Raw genomic sequence first — 21,448 nt, forward strand, 5'->3', positions numbered from 1 at the left:
AGGGCTGAGCACCCACTCCCAGGACATACTGAGCTGTATACCTTAAAGCTGCCTCCAGATGCACCTGTATCACCTAGGTGCTACAATAGCATCTCGGGCGCAGGCGCTCGCAGTGCCGGAGTGGTACTTCTCTCCTTTCAGTCAACAGTTGCCTGCTGTCCAGTGGGAGACGGGGTGCCCAGAGCACCTCGCCTTCTGTGTGCTTGTGCTGCATTCCTGCCAATCCTTTTCCAGTCTTCCCCTTCTCTAAAACAAGCTGAAGCCCTCTGCTGTGGAGTAGTCTCAACTTGGTTCACTCTGTGCAGTGTGAAATATGATGGTTCTTAACACAAACAGAAATAATCATGAACGAACTAGTCTGAAATTTTGACATTTGATCCAATTATTTGTTCTGCTGAGAATAATAGTCAAGAATGTTGCTTGTAGTCTGGAAAAAAAATAATTAATTTGCCTTTGTGGCCCTCCCACCCCTATCTTTTATTCTCTTTTTCCTTTCTTTGTGCCATCCTCTGTAGACGAGTTGGCTTCTATGTGAACACCTTCAAAAATGTATCCAGCCTCGAAGCCAAGTTTCACAAGGAAATAGCTTTAGTGAGTAAAAATTAGTATCTCGTGTATAATGGATTATGTGATATGCATAATAGCAAGCAAATGTCTTGTAATGCAGCAGTAAAAATCTAGCAGAGGCACACATGGGAATTTGCCCTAGATCCAGATTTGTAGTATAACCTTTTATTTGTTTCTACTTGCCATTTTTGTACTCTCCTTAAGTAAAGGGCAGCCTGTACAGTTTTGGATTACAGTGCGTTATCAGTTGTAGCACTAAATTCACTTTCTATTTTGATAACTTCTCTATTCTTTTTAGCATACTGTTACCTTCAGTATTTTTTCCGTGTCCAATCGCTAAGCATCTCACTGCTTTAATCAGTGCAAGAAAAACGTGTCAGGCATTCCCTTCAAGACTGCTATATACATTGTCAGCAATGCAACATTATATCTGTCACTTAGGCATATCAAGCAGTTCCGGTGAGGTTCTTTCTAATGTACCTTGCTAAGTTGTAGTGTATTATCTATACTAACAGGAAACAAAATTGTTTGGAAAACTCGCTTGACTGAAGTCCCATGTAAATTGGGATTAGGTTTTTGAGGGGAAAACATGAAACTTCTTGGCTATCCATGTTGCTTTAAACTTTAGGCAACCTCCTTCATCAGAGGTCAGGCAGCAGTCAGTCACACTTAGAAAATTGTTCTCTGAAAACCAGCTTATGTTTTTGAAGCACTGCTGTTATCTTTGATTCCATGGATTTTGATAGGTTTCCAGTGAGGCTTTTGATATATGTGGCACTGAGTATTTTTGGAAGGATCTATATGTCATTTTAAAGTTATCAGATTGTGTATTATCAGGTTATCAGTTATCAGACCAGATTTATCACCTGTGTTTTTAATCATGACTATACTGCTTCATATAAACTCAGACAAGTGTTTTGTTTTCTCAGCTATGTCACAAACTGTATGAAGTGATGACGAAGCTTGGAGATCAGCATGCAGACAAGGCCTTCACCATTCAAGGGGCACCAAGGTGAATTTACTGGGTTTTTTAATGAATTGCACTGCAGTAGGCTTTGTGGGTTTCAGCATATGTAGTAATCACCTACACCATGTGTAGCAATTGCTGCACAACACGGTTGCTGGGTCTGTTCAGGATGGTAGATAAAGGTACCTTGGATGAAGTTCTTCTCAACATGAGTAAAGGTGCAAAACTTCCTTCATCGCCCACCTATTTTTCCTTTCAAATAAAGAATAAAGGCCAAATTCTCAGCCGTTGCAATTTAGTCTAGTTCATTGTAGACTGTTACACCAATTTGCACCCGCTAAGTATATAGGTCATTTATTCTTAGATGCTTAGTTTACAGCAATGTTGCTAACTCTCAATTTATTTTAAAGCCTTGAAATATTTAGCTGTGTTTTTAGCTCCTAAAAGCATATATGTAAGAATCCCAACCTTTGTAAGTCAGCTTTTATCTCTTCTGCTTGTGGGGAAAAGTCAAAAATGTGATCTGAGAGCGCATCATAAAAGCTGAAAAGCTGAAGTAAAAAGAATGTCACAAAATACCATATTTTTAATCACTTTCAAGAGAAATCTTGTCTTAAAATAAAAACAAAAAAAGTTTAAAGTCAGATGGTGCTTTCCTAAGGTTGGCAGATGCCAGTGCACTATTTCTGATTTTTTGCTTGCAACAAATGTAGCCTTTCTGCTATAATTTGATCTCTTGGTACTGTAATAGTGATAGGCAGAAGAGGTTGAAATTATAAAACAGTGAGACTTATAAAAATACAATGATATTTAGAGTGAATACATAAATCCTGAATTTCCAGCCAATCCTAGCTCATCAGAAGCAATCAGAACAATGTTATAGCTACTGCTCTTTTGCCCTCAAGCTGGGCTCAGATTAGCAACAATTAAGACTGACCAAGCAACATAACATCTGCCTCAAACATATGGCTGATATTTCTACATTTGTTTTGATCTCACTTTGGAAGAACAAAGAATGAAATACTGAACCTTCTGACCTAATGCAAAATTCAGAACTACTTAATTAAGAACACGTCCAAAATTTTTGGTTTGGATCAGTTCAGTGTTAATCCATGCTCATATATACTTACGCACTGCCTCCCGAGTTGTTAGCTTATGCATCACCACTTCCAGCCCCTTTAGGACGGACTCATGAGCTGGACTATGTTTCCACAAAGGATTTGTAAAATACTTTTATGGGATCAAAAATAATGTAGGGTTGGAGAACTTCAAGCAGGTTTGTTTGCAGTAAACAGGTATTTTGTCTACCCATGTCTCCTAGACCATGTCAAGCATGCACATGCTCATTCCCACTGAATTACTTGTTCCATCAATGAGAGAAAGAAATAATAGTTATTGCTGCAAATGAGTAGACATAGGTTAATGCAGTGTGATCTTCTTAACTTATTTTAAAAAAGCTTTTTAAAAATACATTGGTTTTTTAGTTACCATGTTCCTCTCTTTTGCTGTACTGTTCACAGAGCCTTGTGTGAAAATCTGGATAGATTTTGACTTCCATTATTAGTTCTGATGCTCTAAAAGACTACTCAGGAGTGGGTCTTTGTAAGATAAAACAGCTTTCCTTTTTAGATGCATGAGAAGTAAATACTAGACATGTACAGTATCTAACCTTTCCTTTAAAGAACTGTGTACAAAGAAACATCTGAAAAACTTGTATGCTACTGAATACTCTATGCTGAAGGCAATAATTGTACCTGGGAAAGAAATTTCTTAATAACTGCTTATTTTTTCTTTTTTGATATTTCCACAGAAAGAGGTGGTGAGTGTGAGCTAAGTCTGTCCTTTCCAAAGAACAAATTTTTCTTGTGTTAGCATTAGGAACATGTTTATGGTGTGGTCTCTTCAATCAGGTAGCGCTTCTGTTCTCCCTGAAAATGTGTAGGAGTCGCTCTTCTCTTACCGAGTACTGTGATCGTCGAGTGCTGTAGTTTATAGCCTCCCCAAGTTGTAAGCTTTCAGCATTTCTAGGTAGCTGAATATATCTCAGTGTTTGCACCAGGTCCTTTCATGGGAAGGGCACATCCTTTCTCAGAACTTCATCAGATCTTTTCTTAGTATCAGCAGAGCTCTGTTGAAGTCACTTGACTACTGCTTGTTTATAGTTGTGATGAGTTGTCCCTCTAAATAGTGATATCTTTATAATAATCTTGGTTGTGTTTTATTTTATTGAAACCTTTCTGAAGTTGCTGAGCTTTTAAAATTATTTGCATTATTCATTGTTATGCCTTCCCCTAAGTTTTTTATCATTAGAACCTTTTATTCTGAGAACTGTGTGAAATGAAGACAATAATTCCATCTCATGTTTTATGATAGTTACAAACTTATATGCGAAACATTATTTCAAATACAGAATCTTAAAAATGCAGGTACTCTGTTTCCCTCAAGTTATAATTATCAGGTAAACAGATGTTCCAAAAATTCAAGATCACTGAAAATTAAAACTTCCTTTGACACTGTAGATCGCTCAATTTTAACTGAATTTAATTGCGGTTTTAGTTTTAGTCATTATATAATGGCTCAGTTAATCTCCAGTATGTACTGCCTTTTGTGGTCACTGGCATTACATCAGGGATGCAGTTCAACTATTGCATCAAAATGTCAAGGTAATAAGTCAGCACAATATGTATGTCCTCACCATTGCTTTGCCTTTGTCTAGTGATTCAGGTCCACTCCGCATTGCAAAAACACCGTCACCACCAGAGGAGGTCTCTCCCTTGCCTAGCCCTACTGCTAGTCCCAATCATATGCTGGCACCAGCATCTCCGGCACCAGCCCGACCTAAGTCACCCACACAGGTAAGTGGAACTCTAGCAGGAGAAACTGGCCTGTTGCGCGGTAAAAGACAGTAGAGATGATGTTTTTTTCATCTAGGCTGTGACTGAGAAGTGACAGGGGGGCCACTGGCCCTGTTGCATTCTGTTCTGTTCGTTGGTTGTTCATCCCTGTGTCACAAGCGTGGGTGGAAAGTGGTTTTTATATAAGGGAGAATGAAGAGAATTTAAGGTGCCTGGTGAACTGGGGGGACTTGTGGTGACGAAGCAAAAAACTTCTTAAAAACTTGCATAGCCTCTAAGGATCCATATCGCAGCAGCAATAGTTTGCAAAACCTATTTCTAAAACCTCCTTGTGAATTTCAGTACATTATATATTTCTGCTCTTCATTCATCTTCAAATTTATGCTTACCCTAGAAAAAAATTAGCCAGTGACTATCACTGGTCTGGCCAACCTCTAAACCACTAAATAATAGAGCTAGCTTAAATACTGCTGTGATAATTACTGATTATTAATTAAAGGCTTATTGGTTATTATTAACACTGGATTGAGAAGTTTGACACTGTTGGAGTTACTGGAATAATTTCTATTCTCACCAATATTGGTGAAATAAGAATCAGTTTCATGCATCAGTTTGTTCTGTAGCAAAAGAGTTGTATGTGATACTTCGTGAAAGTATCAAAGACTTGTGTTGACGTTACTGATGTTTTCAGAATTGGGATAGTTTCTGTGCTGATTGCTATTTCTATGGTGTGAGCACGTCAGAAGAAATCTAGTTTTGCATTTATTTACATGCGAGCACAGTTGTTTTCTCTGGTCTCCCAAACTGTGACACCTCACTACCTAAAAATTCATCTGGTAGGACTCAGTTTAGTCTTACTGGTGCCAATGGTATTATGTCACTATACCACCTGAGGATTTTTTGTGGAATTTTTTTTTTCTTGGTATTTTGACAGATTTTAAAATTATCCAATAGTTTTGGTATTATTCCAAGCAATTAGTTTATCACAGTTATGTGAATCTCTGGAAAGCAGGGGGAATTAGTAACCTAAGCACCTTTGAGTTGCTGTGGTTCCAGAGATGATATGATCGTAGCATTAAGCAGGCTTTAAAGGTAGCAACAGGTGGGCAGGGACAAAATCCCAAAGCTAAACAGGAATGAACTTAAGAAGCCAAAAAGCTGCAGAGGCCTGGTTCTGTGCAGTATCACCCTTCCAACTATGGGCTGCATAGGAAGTGTCTTGCACTGTGTGCCTGTCACAGCAGAAAAAAATCAGCCAAGAAATGCTTTTGTATGAAATCTTAAACTTTGAGTTGGAATGAGTTTGAAACATAGAGTTGTTTTGCTTTTCCCACAATGTTTATTTCAAGGCTTTTGGTGGTGAACAACCAAACAGTTCCTTTCAACCCATGGCTTATTCCCACATTTAAGGTGAAGCAGCAGAGATAAAAACCCAGCATAAATTGTTTAGGCCTAGCTTGAAGCTCTTTTCTTTTATCCCTGAACTAATCTGTGACATTTTTGCTGTCTGCCTAGCTGAGGAAAGGTCCGCCAGTCCCACCACTGCCTAAGCTCACACCCACGAAGGAGTTGCAACAGGAGAACATCATTAACTTCTTTGACGACAACTTTGTCCCAGAAATCAATGTGACGACCCCATCACAAGTAAGCTTCAGAGGATGATGTATGGGTCCAACCTTGCAATCAGCCTAAGTTCTCCAAGATAGTGGCCTTGGGGCTGATCTCTGTGGGGAGGGAGGAGGAGGGTGCAGGTAGAAGGCAGAGGCACAATTACGATTTTATGTTATCTTGAAAAGGTCACACATACGGTATTTCATCTTTGATTAGGCCACACATAATCACTCAAAAGGGCTAATATTGCTAACATACTGAAAAAAATGAGAGGTATCCTGAGATGCCTAACTAAAAATATTGCAAAGCAGCCATATTTGAGATTTAACTGCATCCAGATTGCATTACAAGCTCAGAGTTCATCTAAGATGCTTTTTTCCTAATCCTAAGCATCTCAAGTGGCACTTTACAGTGATCCTTCATTATTTCTGTTTCTTCTATCAAAATCATAAAAAGTATTCCTTTTTACTTTTGAGTGATTTAAAAAAGTGGATCTTGGATGTTTTAATCAACATTTTGCGGGTATAAAAGTCTGGTCCAGCTAGATTATTCATTCACTTGGTTTTGACTCATATAAACATTACTTACACAGCAGAGAACTGGTCAAAATTACTTTTATCTCATTATTAGGAAATTGTGAAATTTTTAAAAATTGCATATAACAAACAGAAAAGCCAGAGTTGTGTAAAATAAGTCTGTATAATTTGTATTCAGTTATTCAGCTTTTATGCAGTTATGGTAACTGCTGGTTGTTCAATAATGGACCCTTTCTGTTATGGTAATTACAACTCTGAAATGTGAGCCTGTGTGTGATAGACTGGGGAGAAATATGCAGATCTGAAGCTTATGCAGAATGTTTACAAATTTTTGTTTTCATGTGAATTATTGTTTTTGTACTAATTCATTTGACAACACAGGAGGGTGTAGGCACAGCAATGAAAAACAAAATTGTTGTAGAGAATTTGAACATGTGATGTTTTGGTTTCTTGTGGAGGGGAGAAAAAGGCATTGCCGTCCACAGGGATCTATTTGGAAGAGAAAAGAGTTATTTATAGTTAAGTCCCCATGCAATTAAAGAATTAATGGTAGCTCCCAGTATGCAGCCACTGCTGGGCCTTCCTGCTGAAGGGAGCTTGCAAGTACCCTGACTTCATGGGAGTTATCACTCTGGCAGCATGAGCCTTGACATCAGTGGTAAGAGTTGGTGTAACCTGTGCTAGATGTGGCCCCCTGCATTAAATGCTGTATCCACCTAATCTTCACCTGTCAGGCCAGCCAGGGAAGCAGAAATGGAACTGGTTTGCTTTTCTATTAAGAGCTGACACTAGAATGGGGCTTTAAATGATTGTAAGTCACATTTCCAGAATCTTTCTACAGGAGACTGGTATAAAAATGGAATGGCGTAATAAAGGCAGGGTACACTCCTGAGAACTGAAATCTTTCCCTCTTCTCTCAAGGAAAAATTGATCTCCCTTCAGTGAGTGATTTTTGTCCCTCCCTCATCCACAGTCAGGGACCTGGGAATGCCCTATGCTATTCCCTGGCCACATTCTCATGAATCATCTGTACTTCTCCCTCCACAAAACCCACCCCCAAGACTAAAGCATCCTTACTGTATCTGAGATCTCTGAGTATGTACAAGCATACCCAAATAGTGTGATGTATAGGCTTTATATCCTTCTGTAAGAGAACCACTTATTGAAAATATATTGCATGAAATGCACCAGAAACACGGACTTATTCCTCTTGGTGCTTATGGCATCTCCTGTACTCCCAGAGCCTTTGTTGGGCACTATGGAGGAAGCTATAGAGCCTGCAGAGCCATCTAATGGTGCAGGACTTCCCAAAGGACCACTGCTGGTGTCCCTGGCACTGTGCTCACTCAGAGGCACAAAACCAACAGGCTGATGAATAGAGCTTTGCTGCTTTACACCCACGTCTCAGAGAGTATTACTAACAGGCCAAACACTTTTCTCTTCTGGAACACAAATAGCCTGTAATTGCTGCTGTTCATCTTTCTTTACCAAGCAGTACTAATGCATTCAGTGTTGTGCAAGATGGTGAAAGACAGTTCTGCTTGATGCTGTTGAACATTTTGGCCCTGATTCAACAAAGCAGCTTATACTTCTGGTTTATTCATTGGCAAGAATGGATTTAATTACTGCTAAGTAAAAGAAAGAAGTAAGAAGATGTGATATTCGGGTGACCAGATGAAAGGATCATTTAGAAATGAGTGTTCCTTGCTTTATTTCTTGTTTTCTTCACATCATATCGCTCCCTAGTGTCCAGTTACTAGCTTGGACATTGTAGGCCTTTATAGTATGCCCCCTCCAGTTACTTAACGTGTCTCAGTGTGTCTGACAGCTCTGAAGTGAACAACCCATATCTGCTAGAGCTATTTTAAGGCTTGTACAGACTGTGTGCAAAGAGGGGGTGGCAGTTCTGGTGGTCCTTGCAGGTTTCTTGTGCCTTCTCCATTCCCTTTTGCATACATGTCCTCTGAGAGGTACAGCCTTGCTTCTGCCACAGCCACCTCTTTCAAATGTGGCATTTATTCATGCTTTGTCATGCTATTGGGAATTAACACAGGATGATTTGCAGGCCTTCCTGTGACAGTTTTGTCCCTTATCAAGGGATTTCCTGAGGTTCCTGTTTCTCCTCATCTAACGTGTTATCTCAGTTATTCTATATGTTTATTTGGGCCTTTTTTCTTAAAGTTACAACAAGTGTTCTCTTCATTTTGATCTGAAGGTAACGGGTAATGGTAACTTTTGAAGTCAGTGATCAGTACCCTGTCACTACAGATACCTTAGCTGTCATCACACCTGGCCTAAGTGAGACTCCTATTCATTTGATTCAGTTCTTATAAATAACAACTTCATTCTCCAACCTCACTGAAAGATAATTAACTTTTCCTTCTCCATCCATTTCTGATTATGTGCTAGCTAGTGCTGTGTTGTTTCATCAAGCTGTATGACCATATGAGTACTAGTGCCTCAAGAGCATATGTGATGAAATCTAAATACATCGGATGAAAGGCATGACAGAATGAATGTAATGCTGGTGACTGGGAAAGGCTGTTTTGGTTTTGACTTTTTAAAGTGTGAGACCATAACACTGGCTTCAGTGTGTCAGACCAGTTATCTGTCATCACCAGTGGCCAAAAGCATAGGCCAAGGGAAGAATATAAAACAAGGCAAGCAAAGTTGGTAATCCTTACACCCCCTTTTCCTATAGTCTCCTAGCCTCCAGCCATTTGCGGCTTGGGGGCTTCTTCAACATGATTTCTACCTATTTAGTAATCCTCAACAGACTACTTTGCCACAAATTTGTTCAGTCTTTCAGCACATGTAAATATTTCGCATTCATACTACCCGATGGCAAAGAGGTCCCCAGCTGAACTCTGCCACACGGAGCACCACCACCTTTTCTTTATTCCACATCTGCCCCCATCAACTTTGCTGGCACATGCCTTCCTGCTTTGGAGGAGTCATGGAGCAGCAAGACCCCTGTGCCTCTCAGGCTAGCGTAGACCCGGCTCACATCACCTCTAGCACTCCTGTTCTAGACTGAAGAGTTCCAGGTCACTCTGTCATTCCTAGCATGGGAGCTGAGGAGCTAATTTGACCACATTTTCAGATGACACAGAGAGCTCAGATGTCTTGTGGCATATGGAAGCCATTAATTACCAACATCTGTTTACCAATAGTAACACTAATTTGGAAAGTTTACACTCTTAAATGTTTTAATAATAGAAAGGCTTTGTTTGTTTATTTTACTATCATCATCATCATTATTATTACCTCCTAGTTTTGCTGTTTTTATGACTGCCCTGTTGTTGTGGACATCCCCTGGTGTACACTTTGGTCACAGTCAGGGACAGGACGTTGGGCTACGTGGTTACCATTCTTACATAAGATTATATGTGAATGTATGTGTACAAATAATTTCTCATGGTGCCATTTCCAATCTGAACACTTTCCAAAATAGCATTCTAATGAATACTTTACTATCTACATATTATGTACATCAAAAGGCAAGCTTCTCTCACTATTTAATAAACACTGAACAGCTAGCAGTAGGCAGTACTAGCCTTGTTACCAAAACCAAGATGCTTGCCTAGAATGTTTATCATTAGTGATAATTAAATCTCAGCTAAGTTTCACACTAATTAAAATTTTATGTTGAAGTATGCTAATTATTTGTTCATGTTACTTTACAGTGGAAAAGACCTGTAGCGCATTGAACCAATATATATATTTATAGTGACCTCAGAGGCCTTGGCTAATTCATTAATTGCAAGCAAAAAAAGGCTCTACCATGTAATCCAGTTTTGTAAGAGCAGATCAGTGTAGCAAGATTTAGTTAGTGTTATGTAAGATGTTTCCTAAAGTTTAGAGCTAAGGGCAGCATTAAATGTAAATTGGTATTCATGTTCTGTATTGGCTTTTTCCTAGTGTTTCTGTTTAGGGAGAGATTCACTTATTAGATTGTATGGACATTGGGTGACATTTATGTAGTTTTTAATTTTGGTGTCTGTCTCAAAGCACTTTAAAAGGGCCTTCACAGTCAAATGTTGAACACTCAGCACTTTTTCAAAAGGGCTGCGACTTGTTTAGGCTGAAAAGGCAAAGCTGCGCTACAGAGAAAACACAGGCGTCATAAGAGTGAAGCTCATAAAATTAAAATTTAAAGTTACACTAAAGCTCAGGAAAGTCTTCAGAGCTTCCTCCCCTCCTGGCTTGCACCACAGCTAGAAAGTCTGTGATATAATTTTTTTTCTTCTTGGGCCTCTTAATATTTTGCTGCCCAGGGCAGCTTTGGAAAGATGAGTTTTTCAAGAGTTATGTTTCTTTTCTAACAGAATGAAGTTCCTGAACCTAAGAAAGAGGAATCTTTGCTAGATTTGGACTTCGACCCTTTCAAGCCAGAAGTTGTATCAACAGGAGTTACTCATTCACCCATGTCTCAGGTATCTCTTTGCCTTGATATAGGCAAAGCATATGAACACAATGTGCTGAGTTTTGTAGCAAAGATTTGCCTCATGTACTAATGAGCAGTGTATCTGCAGTGTCTGAAAAACTTGATCTTACTGAGCAGTTCTAGTCAGCTATCTATCTTTCCCCTTAAGTAACCCTGTACTTGATGATGTACTGGAAGTAGAGGAAACTGTCAGGTGGTAAAATGAGATGTCTGCCAGTGAGAGTGGTTGCTGGTACCTTGGCCTTGACTTTGGCATGCCATTATTTTCCATCTTTAGAATAACTCTTAGTGCCAACATTATAATTCTCCAGCGCCTGGTTTTTTGACAATTTTTCTGACCTGGCTTTGACTCTTCATGTCTGGAAAGATGCCTCAGGGGACCTAGGTCTCGTGGAGTTAGCATGTGATTGCTTTGCTGTGATGGAGTTTCTGTACCAAGCAGTGGATATGATCTGAGTGGTTTTGCTTTTGTAAATCTATTTTAGACCTAACCTCAAGGAAAATGAGAGGATGGAATAGGATGTTTCCTTGCGGGATGTTGTGTTAAAGAAATTCTGCATTCTATGGTAGTATTTGCCATGGTAGTTTCTTGCAGCAATATGAAAAAAAGAAGAAAAGGAAAAGGAAAAAAAAGGCTGATATATCAAATTGCTGATTTTCATTGACTTACTCTAGGAGACCTGCTATTTTAAGATCCAGAACTTGCCCTCACTACCCATAGCGCTGATAGTACAGTAGGGAAGTTCTCCTGGCCAGCAGAGCTGTAGCTCTGTGTTGTACACAAAGAAGGAAACAATATTAACACACCGTTAGCAAAACCTATTATCCCTGTGGCTATCACTAACCTGGCTTGTACTGTGAGACATGAGAGGACTAATCAGCTGTTCAGGAATGTAGCTCTGGGAAAGGAGTGAGAAGACAAAGAAGTTTTAAGGCTGAGATAGTCCTGGTTCTCTGCTGATCTCTTCCTCAGTTAATTTCTTATTTGGTGTGCAGTCCTAGTTATATAATGAGATCTGTAGTGATTTCTGATGCGTTATGCACTGTCAGAAAAACAGTGTATTGTCAGCACTCAGAACGTTAGCTGAAATTTTTCATTGTGAAATGAATTGCTAGGAGAAATGTCTAATTATAGCAGAGGCTTTGTGCATCTTAATTGTTATTTTTCTTGCTCCCTCTGAACAGGGAAGAGGAAGGGGAAGGCAAAGGGGAAAGAAATTCCTTGGCATTCAGCAGTGACAGAAAACTCTAGCTGTGACATTCCTAACTCTACCCTTTCAGCTTGTCTTGTAATAACGCTGATTAGAGCAGTGGGATCATTAAACCAAAGACATTTAACTTTTGTGACAGAGCACATTTGTCCTGACATCGTATTGTACAGATTGTAGAAGAGTTTATTAGTTTAGTGAAAAAGAGATGGTTTAGATTCAACAGTATCATGAAATACAGAATATAATTCCATGTAGAAAAGTACATTGTAAGTTCTCATCTAGGTGAGTAGGAAGCATTCATTGAGCACCTTCAGTCTCTCCTCTCCTTTCACTTTTCCTCCCAACATATGTATATGAGAAAGGATGGTCCACATTCACAAGAGCATGGATGAGTCAGACCACAGTATTTTTAGAAGAAGGGAAGACAGTCCTGAGTCTGGGTCTTGGTCTCACTGTATTTGGCAGGGTCATTGCTGTGGCAGCATAGACAGAATGAAACCTGTGGTTGCAGTCTTTGGAGAGCCCTGTGCTAGCTTGCAGGGAGATTAAGATGAGGGCCTTAAGTGATATTTCTATACGTATATAGTTTTTGCCTCAGTAATGGATATTTTCCCCTCAGCAAACTGCTGAAGTAGTGACGTGAAGATAGTAGTCATCTGTGCCATGATGCCTCAGGAGATGTGGCGTGACTTCCCTATTGATCATTTAATTAATTACATCCCTCCACTGCTCTGCCAGGGTGATCAGACCACAGTAAGTGAGCCCTGGTCTACCCTTCCTCACTTGCTTTTCTGTTTCTATGGCTGCTTCAGAAGTGACCTTTCTAAACATGCCTGGCCCTCACCTCCTTTTACTAGCTGTGGTCTGTCTCACCTTTCCCTCAGTTCGTTCCTTCACCCTCATGCTCAAAGTCTCATGAGCAATGAAGGGAAAACAAAAAAATGAAAAGTGAGCAATCCTTCCTTCCATGGAAGTCAGTAGGACATCTAGGGTTGATACCAGTTAGCACCATAAGAACAGACCTATAATTTTTTCCTTAAAGCTTGAATGTTCAGCTAATAACGTTACAGCAGAGTAAACAGGTGCACTTGTGAATTATGTCCACAGAAGAAGCATGTACCTGGACTTATACCAAATTAAACTGATTGAAGAATGGCTGTTGATGTTGATTTGCTGTAAATCTGAGTAGTGAGTTATTACTGTGTCTTTTGTTTGTCAAAGCAGAAGTTGCTCAGAGAGCCATTCTGTCCTTATAAAATAAGAAGCAGGCAAGAAAAGAAGCTAAATGCAGCAATCCTTTCTCTCAGGCAAATGTTAGATGTCACATTTAACATTTGCAAATATTTCAGGAACAGTTTTACATTTTACTTTATGAACATCTTTAGGTTTTGTTTTTCATGGACTTTAACCTAGGTGTGAATATAGTAGATATGTTTTGCAGCATCTCAGACAGCTTTTGGGACCAGCCAGCAGAGTTCCTTCTCATGTGGTAGTCATGAAGTCTGCTGCTTTTCTTTCATCTGTCCATTCAGCTCTTCTGCTGAGAGTTCATTAACATTTATTACTTAACAGACTGGATAAGAAAATGAAAACAACTTTCTTGTTTTCTTTCCCCAAAAGCATGCCATTTTCCTTTCTGGTGTCAGTTATGAGAAAACCCACTTGTTCTCAGTGGGTTTTAATAGGCTAAAAAACCTGACCTATGTAAGCTTTTTAAGGCTTACACCTTGCAGACACTCCTGTACCTGTTGAAAGTCACCAGCTCAGAATCTGGCTGTTAGTCAAGCACGTGGCGGTGTGAGTTTGCTGGAAAGCAGCAACTGCTTTGAAGTAGGAAATGCCACAATCCATTGCATACTGCCCATCCTATTTAACCAAAAAGCATATTATGCAGATATGTACCCGCCCACACACACATGCACTAATAAATAAAATATATATGTATTATAAATATGCATATAAATAAGTTTTCTCTTGTTAGTTAATGCACACAGTTATGTAGCATGTTGAACATACAGTAAATGAACAGTGTTTTTCTAAGATCCTCTTCTTTCCGCTCTTTTTTCAGACATTGCCATGGGATTTATGGACGGTAAGCCTGACATTTATCATTGTGAATTGGGATGTTTCTGTGGTTCTGATTTTGTAACACCATAAACTCAGATTTACAGTGCTTTTACCAAAAGCCAAGATAAAGAATTTACAGACCATGACAAACGCTTTCAAGTATGTGAAGCCACTGGGGATCTTTTGAAACCACCACCAACAAAAAATAATCTCTATTGCTTGGCCTACAAAACCTAAATGATGTCAGAAATCTAGGCTAATAAGATTCACAAATATTATAGCTAAGTGTGTGTTGCTTTTATTCTTACGCCTGCCTGAATTACAGCTATAAGAGGGTAGGAATGGATGCTAGTCACCTCATTTAATTATCTGAAGGTGTAGTTCCTCAGGACTTTAACCCAATGGACAACCATTTTCTCAAAATTAATGAGTGAAGAGAGAATTGTCTCTGTGGGCATACAGTGAACTAGAGTTATTCACAAAAGAAGCTGCTACTTTAGGAAACTGCATGAAAACTTTCTTCTTCATCCTGGTGCCAAATCAAATACAATGATCTGCAGGAAGAAAATAACTCATTTTTGTGAGCTTTCTTTTGACTTTATGTCATGGAGATAGCTGAGCTGACGTGACGTTGAGCCTGGTATGCTCATTTTTGACCTTTTGCAGCTTCAGCCAGCACAGAAATCTGTGGATGCTTCTCATGCATTTAGATTTGCAGCACTGTTTTGTCAACACATGGCATATGTGATGTATATTAAATGCTCATCTCTTTCTATTGGGAAAGGTCAAAAAAGCCTGAAAAAACAGTCATGTATGTAGGCTAGCCAAAATTTCAAGGCTGCCAATATCTAGACCATCTAAAATAACCCAGAAATGTTTTGAATTTATTGCTGTAAACTTAGATAGCTTTATCAGTCTTCCTTTTGCACAGTTTTATTTATAGCTTGTTAATATTATATATGTGTTCTGTATTACAATTATTTTCCTCTTTGCTGTAGTTTAAAAAAAAATAAAGTAGTGAGCTTCACAGCTAAATGTTTGAAGTTAGGGATACTCAACCTTTTACTGAGTTTCTCTTAATAAATTGAGCGCAGAGTAGTTGTTGGTCTTCCTTGCAGCTTTTGTATCTGTTCAAAATAGCAGCATAGACAGCAGGCTATGTGACTTGATACCTTACTCTGTGTGGATGTAAATGCTTCTGCATGGCAGAGGGTGATGGAGAATCGGAGCTGCACGCTCAGGGCCCTCTGCACTGCCTGAGTGATGCAGTGATGCCTTAGGGCAAATACAAGTAAGCCCCACTGCCACTTGTGCTCTTTCCTACCTTGGTCACCATCTCCCAGAGCAACCCCTCTTTTCAACTGAGATGTAATAAGGTTCCTGCAATAAAAATGTCAGTGGCTCGCAGAGGAAAGCAAAGTGTGATAAATATTCAACATACATGTAGAACTTCTTTTATAATGTAATGCAGAGGCTGGAAGCGTGGCTTAAATTCAGGGGCCTGGGATTAGTCTTCTTGTGGAGCGGCAGGAGAGGACCCACCGTTCCTTCCCCACACCAGTTTGGTAACTGCTGCTGGTTAAAGTACTGCTAATTAACAAAATGCTGCTGTAACAAAGTACATCATGTTATTCTTTTCTGTATTTTATAAGTTTGATTTTCTTCTATACAGACAAGCAGCGAATTGGTGCAGCCGGTAAGCAAACCTCCCCCCAAAATCACAACCACTCTAGAGACATGCTTTGATCGGTGTGGTGTAATATGTAGTTTTCTGGTTTTGTCTATCAGTGCTGCTCTTTTACATTGCAATCTATTGCCTCCAAATGTTGCAAACCACATAGCTTTTTCTTAAACAGCTTAATTTAGTCACTTTCATTCTTTAAATTAAAATTGCTCTAGTAAAATATAAATTTTGTGTTTTGTCATCAAGTCCTCCTTTATCTTTTTCATCTTGTGTTTTTTCTTTGCTTTTCTGTCTGCTTAAAGCCTGATTCTTCAAAAAGTCTTTCCCTGTGTAACCTGGTCATGGAGGAAGCCCCAAACAGTGGGTCATCAGAAGATACTAACAGATCTCAAACTGATCTAGGTTCACTCAGCTGGGGCCTAGATGTTAGCACACCCAGTGTCAGCCAGGAAATCGCTGCAGGTGGTTCTTTGCTTTTCCCTGTGGCAGAGCAAACCTCAAGCGAATCCACGGGTACTCTGCCTGCTAGTGTTTGGCCTGCTGTAGGTGAGCAGGAGGATGCTGCACCAGGGTCAGCTTCTATAAACGAAAACCAGAGGACTTCACTGGAGGACCAGTTGGATGCCAAAAATGTCCCATGGGAAGATGTGACAAATCAGCCTTTAGAGAACATAACCAGTTTTGAGACGCCCATCCTGGGAACTGATAGCTTGTTGGATGAACCCCTCCCATGTGATGTGCAAAAGGCAGAGGAAGAGCGGGAGGAAGATGAGTGGGCAGGTGTCAAGCCAAGTGAAAAGGTAGAGACCAGAGCTGTTAACTACAAGGAGGTAGAAGGTACAGAGGAACTGGAAGAGCAAGGTTGTGAAACCAAAGGAAACAGTGAGGCAGAACTTCATAAGGGTATAGCAAAATCAGATCTTCAAAAATTAGTCAGCACAGAGGTCGAAAATTTACATGAGTTGGAAGATAATGATGGGGATACTGGGAGAGCTAGTGGTGCTAAAGTAGAAAACCCTAGGGAAGAAGAATTCAAATGGGTCAATGTCACTGAGGAGACAGATGGAGAAATACCATTGTTGACCACAGGGCTGGAAGGTGGGGACAAAATAGTAGTGGACAACTGTAAAACTATAGAAAGCACTGGCGCTGAACCTGAGAGAGTCTTTGGTATCTGGGATCAGGACCATGAAAGGACATTTGAGGATGGCTTAGACCAAATTGACAGTGGTACTGGAGAGAGTACATCCATGGAGTGTATAAACATGACAACCCATGTTGACCTAGAGGTAACTGACCACACAGAAAAGGATCCTACAGATACTGGAAATGTTCTGTGTGATGCTGAATTATTCAGTGCAGAAGAGTCTGGTAAGGGAACTGAAGACAGTAGCATCAGCCTCCTCCCAAATGGTAGTGCTGCTGCTGAAGGTGAAGCTGCTGCTGAAAAAGAGTGGGCATTGCTGCCTGAGACAGCTGATGCTGCTAGCGCAAGCTGTGGGAGTCCTTGCCTAGATAATGCAGAAGACCAAATGACAGGTAGGGCAGCAGCAGCAGTCGCTGAAGAGCATCCTAGTAGCAGTGGTGTTCCTGAAGCCTTGGAAACAGACCCCTGGCTGGCAAACTGGGATCCAACAGTTACTAATGATTCCTGGGGTTTTTCTAATCTGTCAGATGGCCAAGCCAATGGACTGGATAATTGGCCCTTTTTCCCCAAGCAGCAAGACTCAGAGGAAGGTAACATGGAAAATGTTTGGTTAGGCATTAGTGATAAATGGTCTACACAAGACCTAGGAGGGACTGATAACAGCTGGGGAGAAGTAGGTGCGAGCACAAGCAATAAAAGTCAGGAGGCACCAGTAAAACAAGGCTTGCCTGGGGAGCAGGCAGGCATTAGCAATCCTGGACCGAGCAAGGAGATAGCTAGACCCTTGGCTCTGTTTCAAATGGGAAATTCCAGAAATGCTAGCACCGAGAGTTCAACTAGTCCTAAAGACAATGAGACCAACAACTCAGATTTATCTGAAGATGAAATTGCTAACCGGAGATATGGATTGTTGTACCAGGAAATTGAGGCTGATAAAGAAGAGGTACCTACCCCAGTGTGTAGCCTAGTCTAGACAAAGAGTTCCTTAGGCCATGCATAACCTTGTCATTTAAAAACAATCCGTTTGTGTGTTTCCCACTGCCTCTCCTAAGCCCGTGCTATTCTTTTTTTGAAAAATTGCCATGCAACTGTTCATAGTGTGGTGCCCTTCAGCCGTGTAATGAAGCAGGCTGACAAAAATGCGTTTCAAAACAGTGAATGAAGCTTTGAACTGTGAAGGCACGTTGTGTCTCGCAGGTTTTGTGTTTTATATGTATAACTTTAAATGCACCTAGTCTTTTTTACTATTATTATTATTATTTTATAAAAATACTTCAGTTACTTCGCTTTTTGGTTTTGTTGTTTTCTATAAGCCTGTGTCACCTCTTATCAAAGAGCACTGTTGTCAAATTTCTTGCTGCCTTACCCTTCATTTTATTTTTTTTTTCTTATTTTTTAATGTCTGGCCTACATTTTTATTTTGCAAATAAAAATGTTTTGACTCATGTTCTGATTTAGTGAACAGATGATAATTTGTTCTGATCTTCACTTCTACTTAGGCATCCAGCACAGCATTTAATGGATTTGCACAGGTAAGAAATAAACATGTTTTGAGATTTTTTTTTTTTTTTTCTGTGCTGTTAGGAATGGATTAGGACTGGCTGTACAATTTCAGGAAATCTGTTCTACAGACGAGCTGCACAGCAATCATGCTGACTCAAACCTTGTCTGTTCTCAGAAGTTATTCCTGGATGTTACTATAATGATGCTAATAGTCTTGGTACTCTTGGCCTGACTGAATTTAATAGCAAAAATCCGACTACCTTAGTGGAATTGATTTTTTCCTCCTAAAAGGACTGGTTTAGCTTTGTTATTGTGCTCTTTTGCGGATTTTTCTCACAATCCCAATCCCAAAATCCTGTAAAGCATGGTTTCCTCAGTTTCACATACTTTCAGTGACTCTGTGTGTGTATATATAAAATGAGTTTCATTTGTTTCTGCATCTCTATTTTCATTTAAGATATATTTTAATCTGGAAGTTAAACCAAAATTATTTGTTTGCTGCTGTGCTGATGGTGAGACTCTGTGTCAGACATCACAGAGATACAGTGCATGAAGATACCATGTTTATGCTTTCAAATTCCAGGGCTGTGCCAAGATCCCAGATTTCAGGTGGATAATCTGGGGCCTTATTAATTCCAGCATCCTTTTAGAGCATGGCTCATCCACAGCATACCCTGTACACCATTTTTTAAAAGCACCCAAAAAGGCTGAGCTTATACAAGGATGGAAATGAGTCTTCCAATGCTTAACCATTCTGCTCCAGGATGTTTAAGTTAGTAAAGGATCAAGAAGGAAGGGGCAAACCATAAGGCTACCACCTCTAACAATTAAGGCAAAATGTTTGCCCCGAGGAAATCAAACGATGATGCCCCCACTGCAGTAGGAAAAGGATTTGGCCCATCAATATTTTGCAAATTAATTGGTTCTGAATGAGTAAGACGTTGGAAAACATCTCCATTTTTGTACCTTCTTAATGCAGGGAAAATTTTGTATCCGTAATTACTACAGTTACTACTCAAATAAAAGCCCAGAATCAAAAGGATGTGAGGGTAGCTTAGAGCTAGTGTGCTCCTCAGGCGCAGGCACGTGTAGTCTGCAAAAAAGATTCTGAGTTTCACAAGTTAGAAGTGCATTGTGCCTGAAACAAAGTCCTTGCAATTCACATGTATTTAATGAAAGGTTTTTCACTGCCTTTAATAGCATTGCACGGTTTAGAAGCGTAAAATATGTAATTGAAAAGGGAATGTCTTTAATATTAATAGTGCTTAACTAATAATTATTATTATTAATATCGATTTAGATTATCTATTTGTCATCTTATCTATGTGAATTTACTTATGACTTTACCTGAATAAACCATTTAAAAAATCAGGTCTTTGATAGACACCTGCAAACATCCCATCTCAAATATTTTTGCATCATTGTTTTTCATTTCTATACCCAGGATACCTCTGTATTTACAGTGCAATCAAATGAGAATGTGACAGAGCCTTTGGTGAGTGGCTTTTGCTTCCTTTTTAAATGCCTTGTAAAAAATGGCACCCTTTTTCCTTTATACAAAAATATTTTCTCCTTTTTTGTATTTTCCATCCTCTAAATCACAAAACATTAACCTGGAGGAGTTGGTGGGTGATATCATTGTAGTTGTAAATCTTTACTCGCTGAAACAGTCCTTCAGAAGGATAGCACAGAGAAAGAGAAGAAAACCAGGATATTCTAAGATATGTTTACTTTTCAAAGGTATAGTCAAACAGTTTGTTCATTTTTTTCCATTTAAGAAATGACAAGAATGAGTACTGTGGTCCAGTGTACAGCAAGCAGGTGATAGTACATAATGTCTCCAATATTGCTGTAGTTTTATCCACTCTCCACATATTAATAGTAGGCACAGTCTACTTCTATGGAGTGGAGAATCTTTTTGGAAGTGATCATACTTGGGCAGTTTCTTAGTTTCTCTTACAGTCTTTGGTTAGCCTGGAGTAAGGATGTGGAACAGCAGCATTGCTGGGTGAGTGCTATAGCTACTTAATAGCAGCAGAGTGATACTCAGTTTTATTTAATGTGGCTTTTGTATAATGCCTCTAGTGGTGCTTGTGTTCATAATGGTTATTGAATATGGTGAGAGTATTTTTACTTGTAGCTGAAATGTGGTAACTAGTCTGAAGACTGCTTGTCAACAAGTGACTTGAAGCACTTCAATGCAATCTGCGTTATAACGTGTTACCTGTCATTTTAAGCCTGGAAGTTTCTTCCAGCATTAAACCTCAGGAAACTAATTAGTCATCTTACCTGGGATAAATCTACTTTGTGTTTCTCATTTCAGTCCTGTTTCTTCTTTGTGAAATTCCCTAGAGCTGGCATTAACACAGTATACAGAGAGATTTCTGCACAGCATGGTATAATAAAATGAATGTTTCTTTATGCTATGCCAAATCCTGAAGGTCTTGCTTAGGCAGACTTCTCTGTACCTCATTAAAAATCGGTCTGCTTAAGGAGTATGTGAGAAAAGGAGCGAGAGCTATGGGTTTTTCATGAAAAATTTCAGGGAAGAGAGGATTTTAGTATCTTTAAGAATTTCATGGAAGCTGTCTCTTCATCACAGGAGACCACCTAGCCAGCTGCTTGTTATCAACTGCAAAGTGGCTAAATAGCTTTTGAGCTTCATATTATGCTGAGCAATTTGTTTATGGCAAATTAATCTATTGGGGTTATTTTATCTGGTTGAGTCAGCCATCTTATAAATGGAATATGCTGAGCACAGCTTGCAGCTCTCCCCTTGTATGCATGTGTATTTGAAAAGTGATGTCTCCATTGGAGATTGCACTTTAGCTGTGAGCTATTTTGCCACAGGAC

The 21,448-nt window shown here is 39.5% G+C and overlaps 1 protein-coding gene across 9 annotated transcripts in view; it reads left to right on the forward strand.

Annotated features, from left to right (window-relative positions):
• The window catches only part of AMPH (amphiphysin), a 124,898-nt gene that overhangs the window by 84,728 nt on the left and 18,722 nt on the right, over window positions 1-21,448 (forward strand). For 4 of the 9 annotated variants that reach the window (XM_069769824.1, XM_069769809.1, XM_069769815.1 and 1 more), the window contains exons 8-17: window positions 516-591; window positions 1,497-1,579; window positions 4,251-4,389; window positions 5,905-6,033; window positions 10,865-10,972; window positions 14,263-14,286; window positions 15,934-15,957; window positions 16,248-18,035; window positions 18,592-18,624; window positions 20,040-20,090. In XM_069769824.1, the coding sequence (XP_069625925.1) occupies window positions 516-591; window positions 1,497-1,579; window positions 4,251-4,389; window positions 5,905-6,033; window positions 10,865-10,972; window positions 14,263-14,286; window positions 15,934-15,957; window positions 16,248-18,035; window positions 18,592-18,624; window positions 20,040-20,090 (2,455 nt within the window). The remainder of the gene's footprint in view (window positions 1-515; window positions 592-1,496; window positions 1,580-4,250; window positions 4,390-5,904; window positions 6,034-10,864; window positions 10,973-14,262; window positions 14,287-15,933; window positions 15,958-16,247; window positions 18,036-18,591; window positions 18,625-20,039; window positions 20,091-21,448) is intronic. The other 5 variants (XM_069769845.1, XM_069769854.1, XM_069769860.1 and 2 more) reach the window with 2 other exon arrangements.

This window comes from Haliaeetus albicilla, chromosome 2, assembly GCF_947461875.1.
Source record: "Haliaeetus albicilla chromosome 2, bHalAlb1.1, whole genome shotgun sequence".
Taxonomy (NCBI): domain Eukaryota; kingdom Metazoa; phylum Chordata; class Aves; order Accipitriformes; family Accipitridae; genus Haliaeetus; species Haliaeetus albicilla.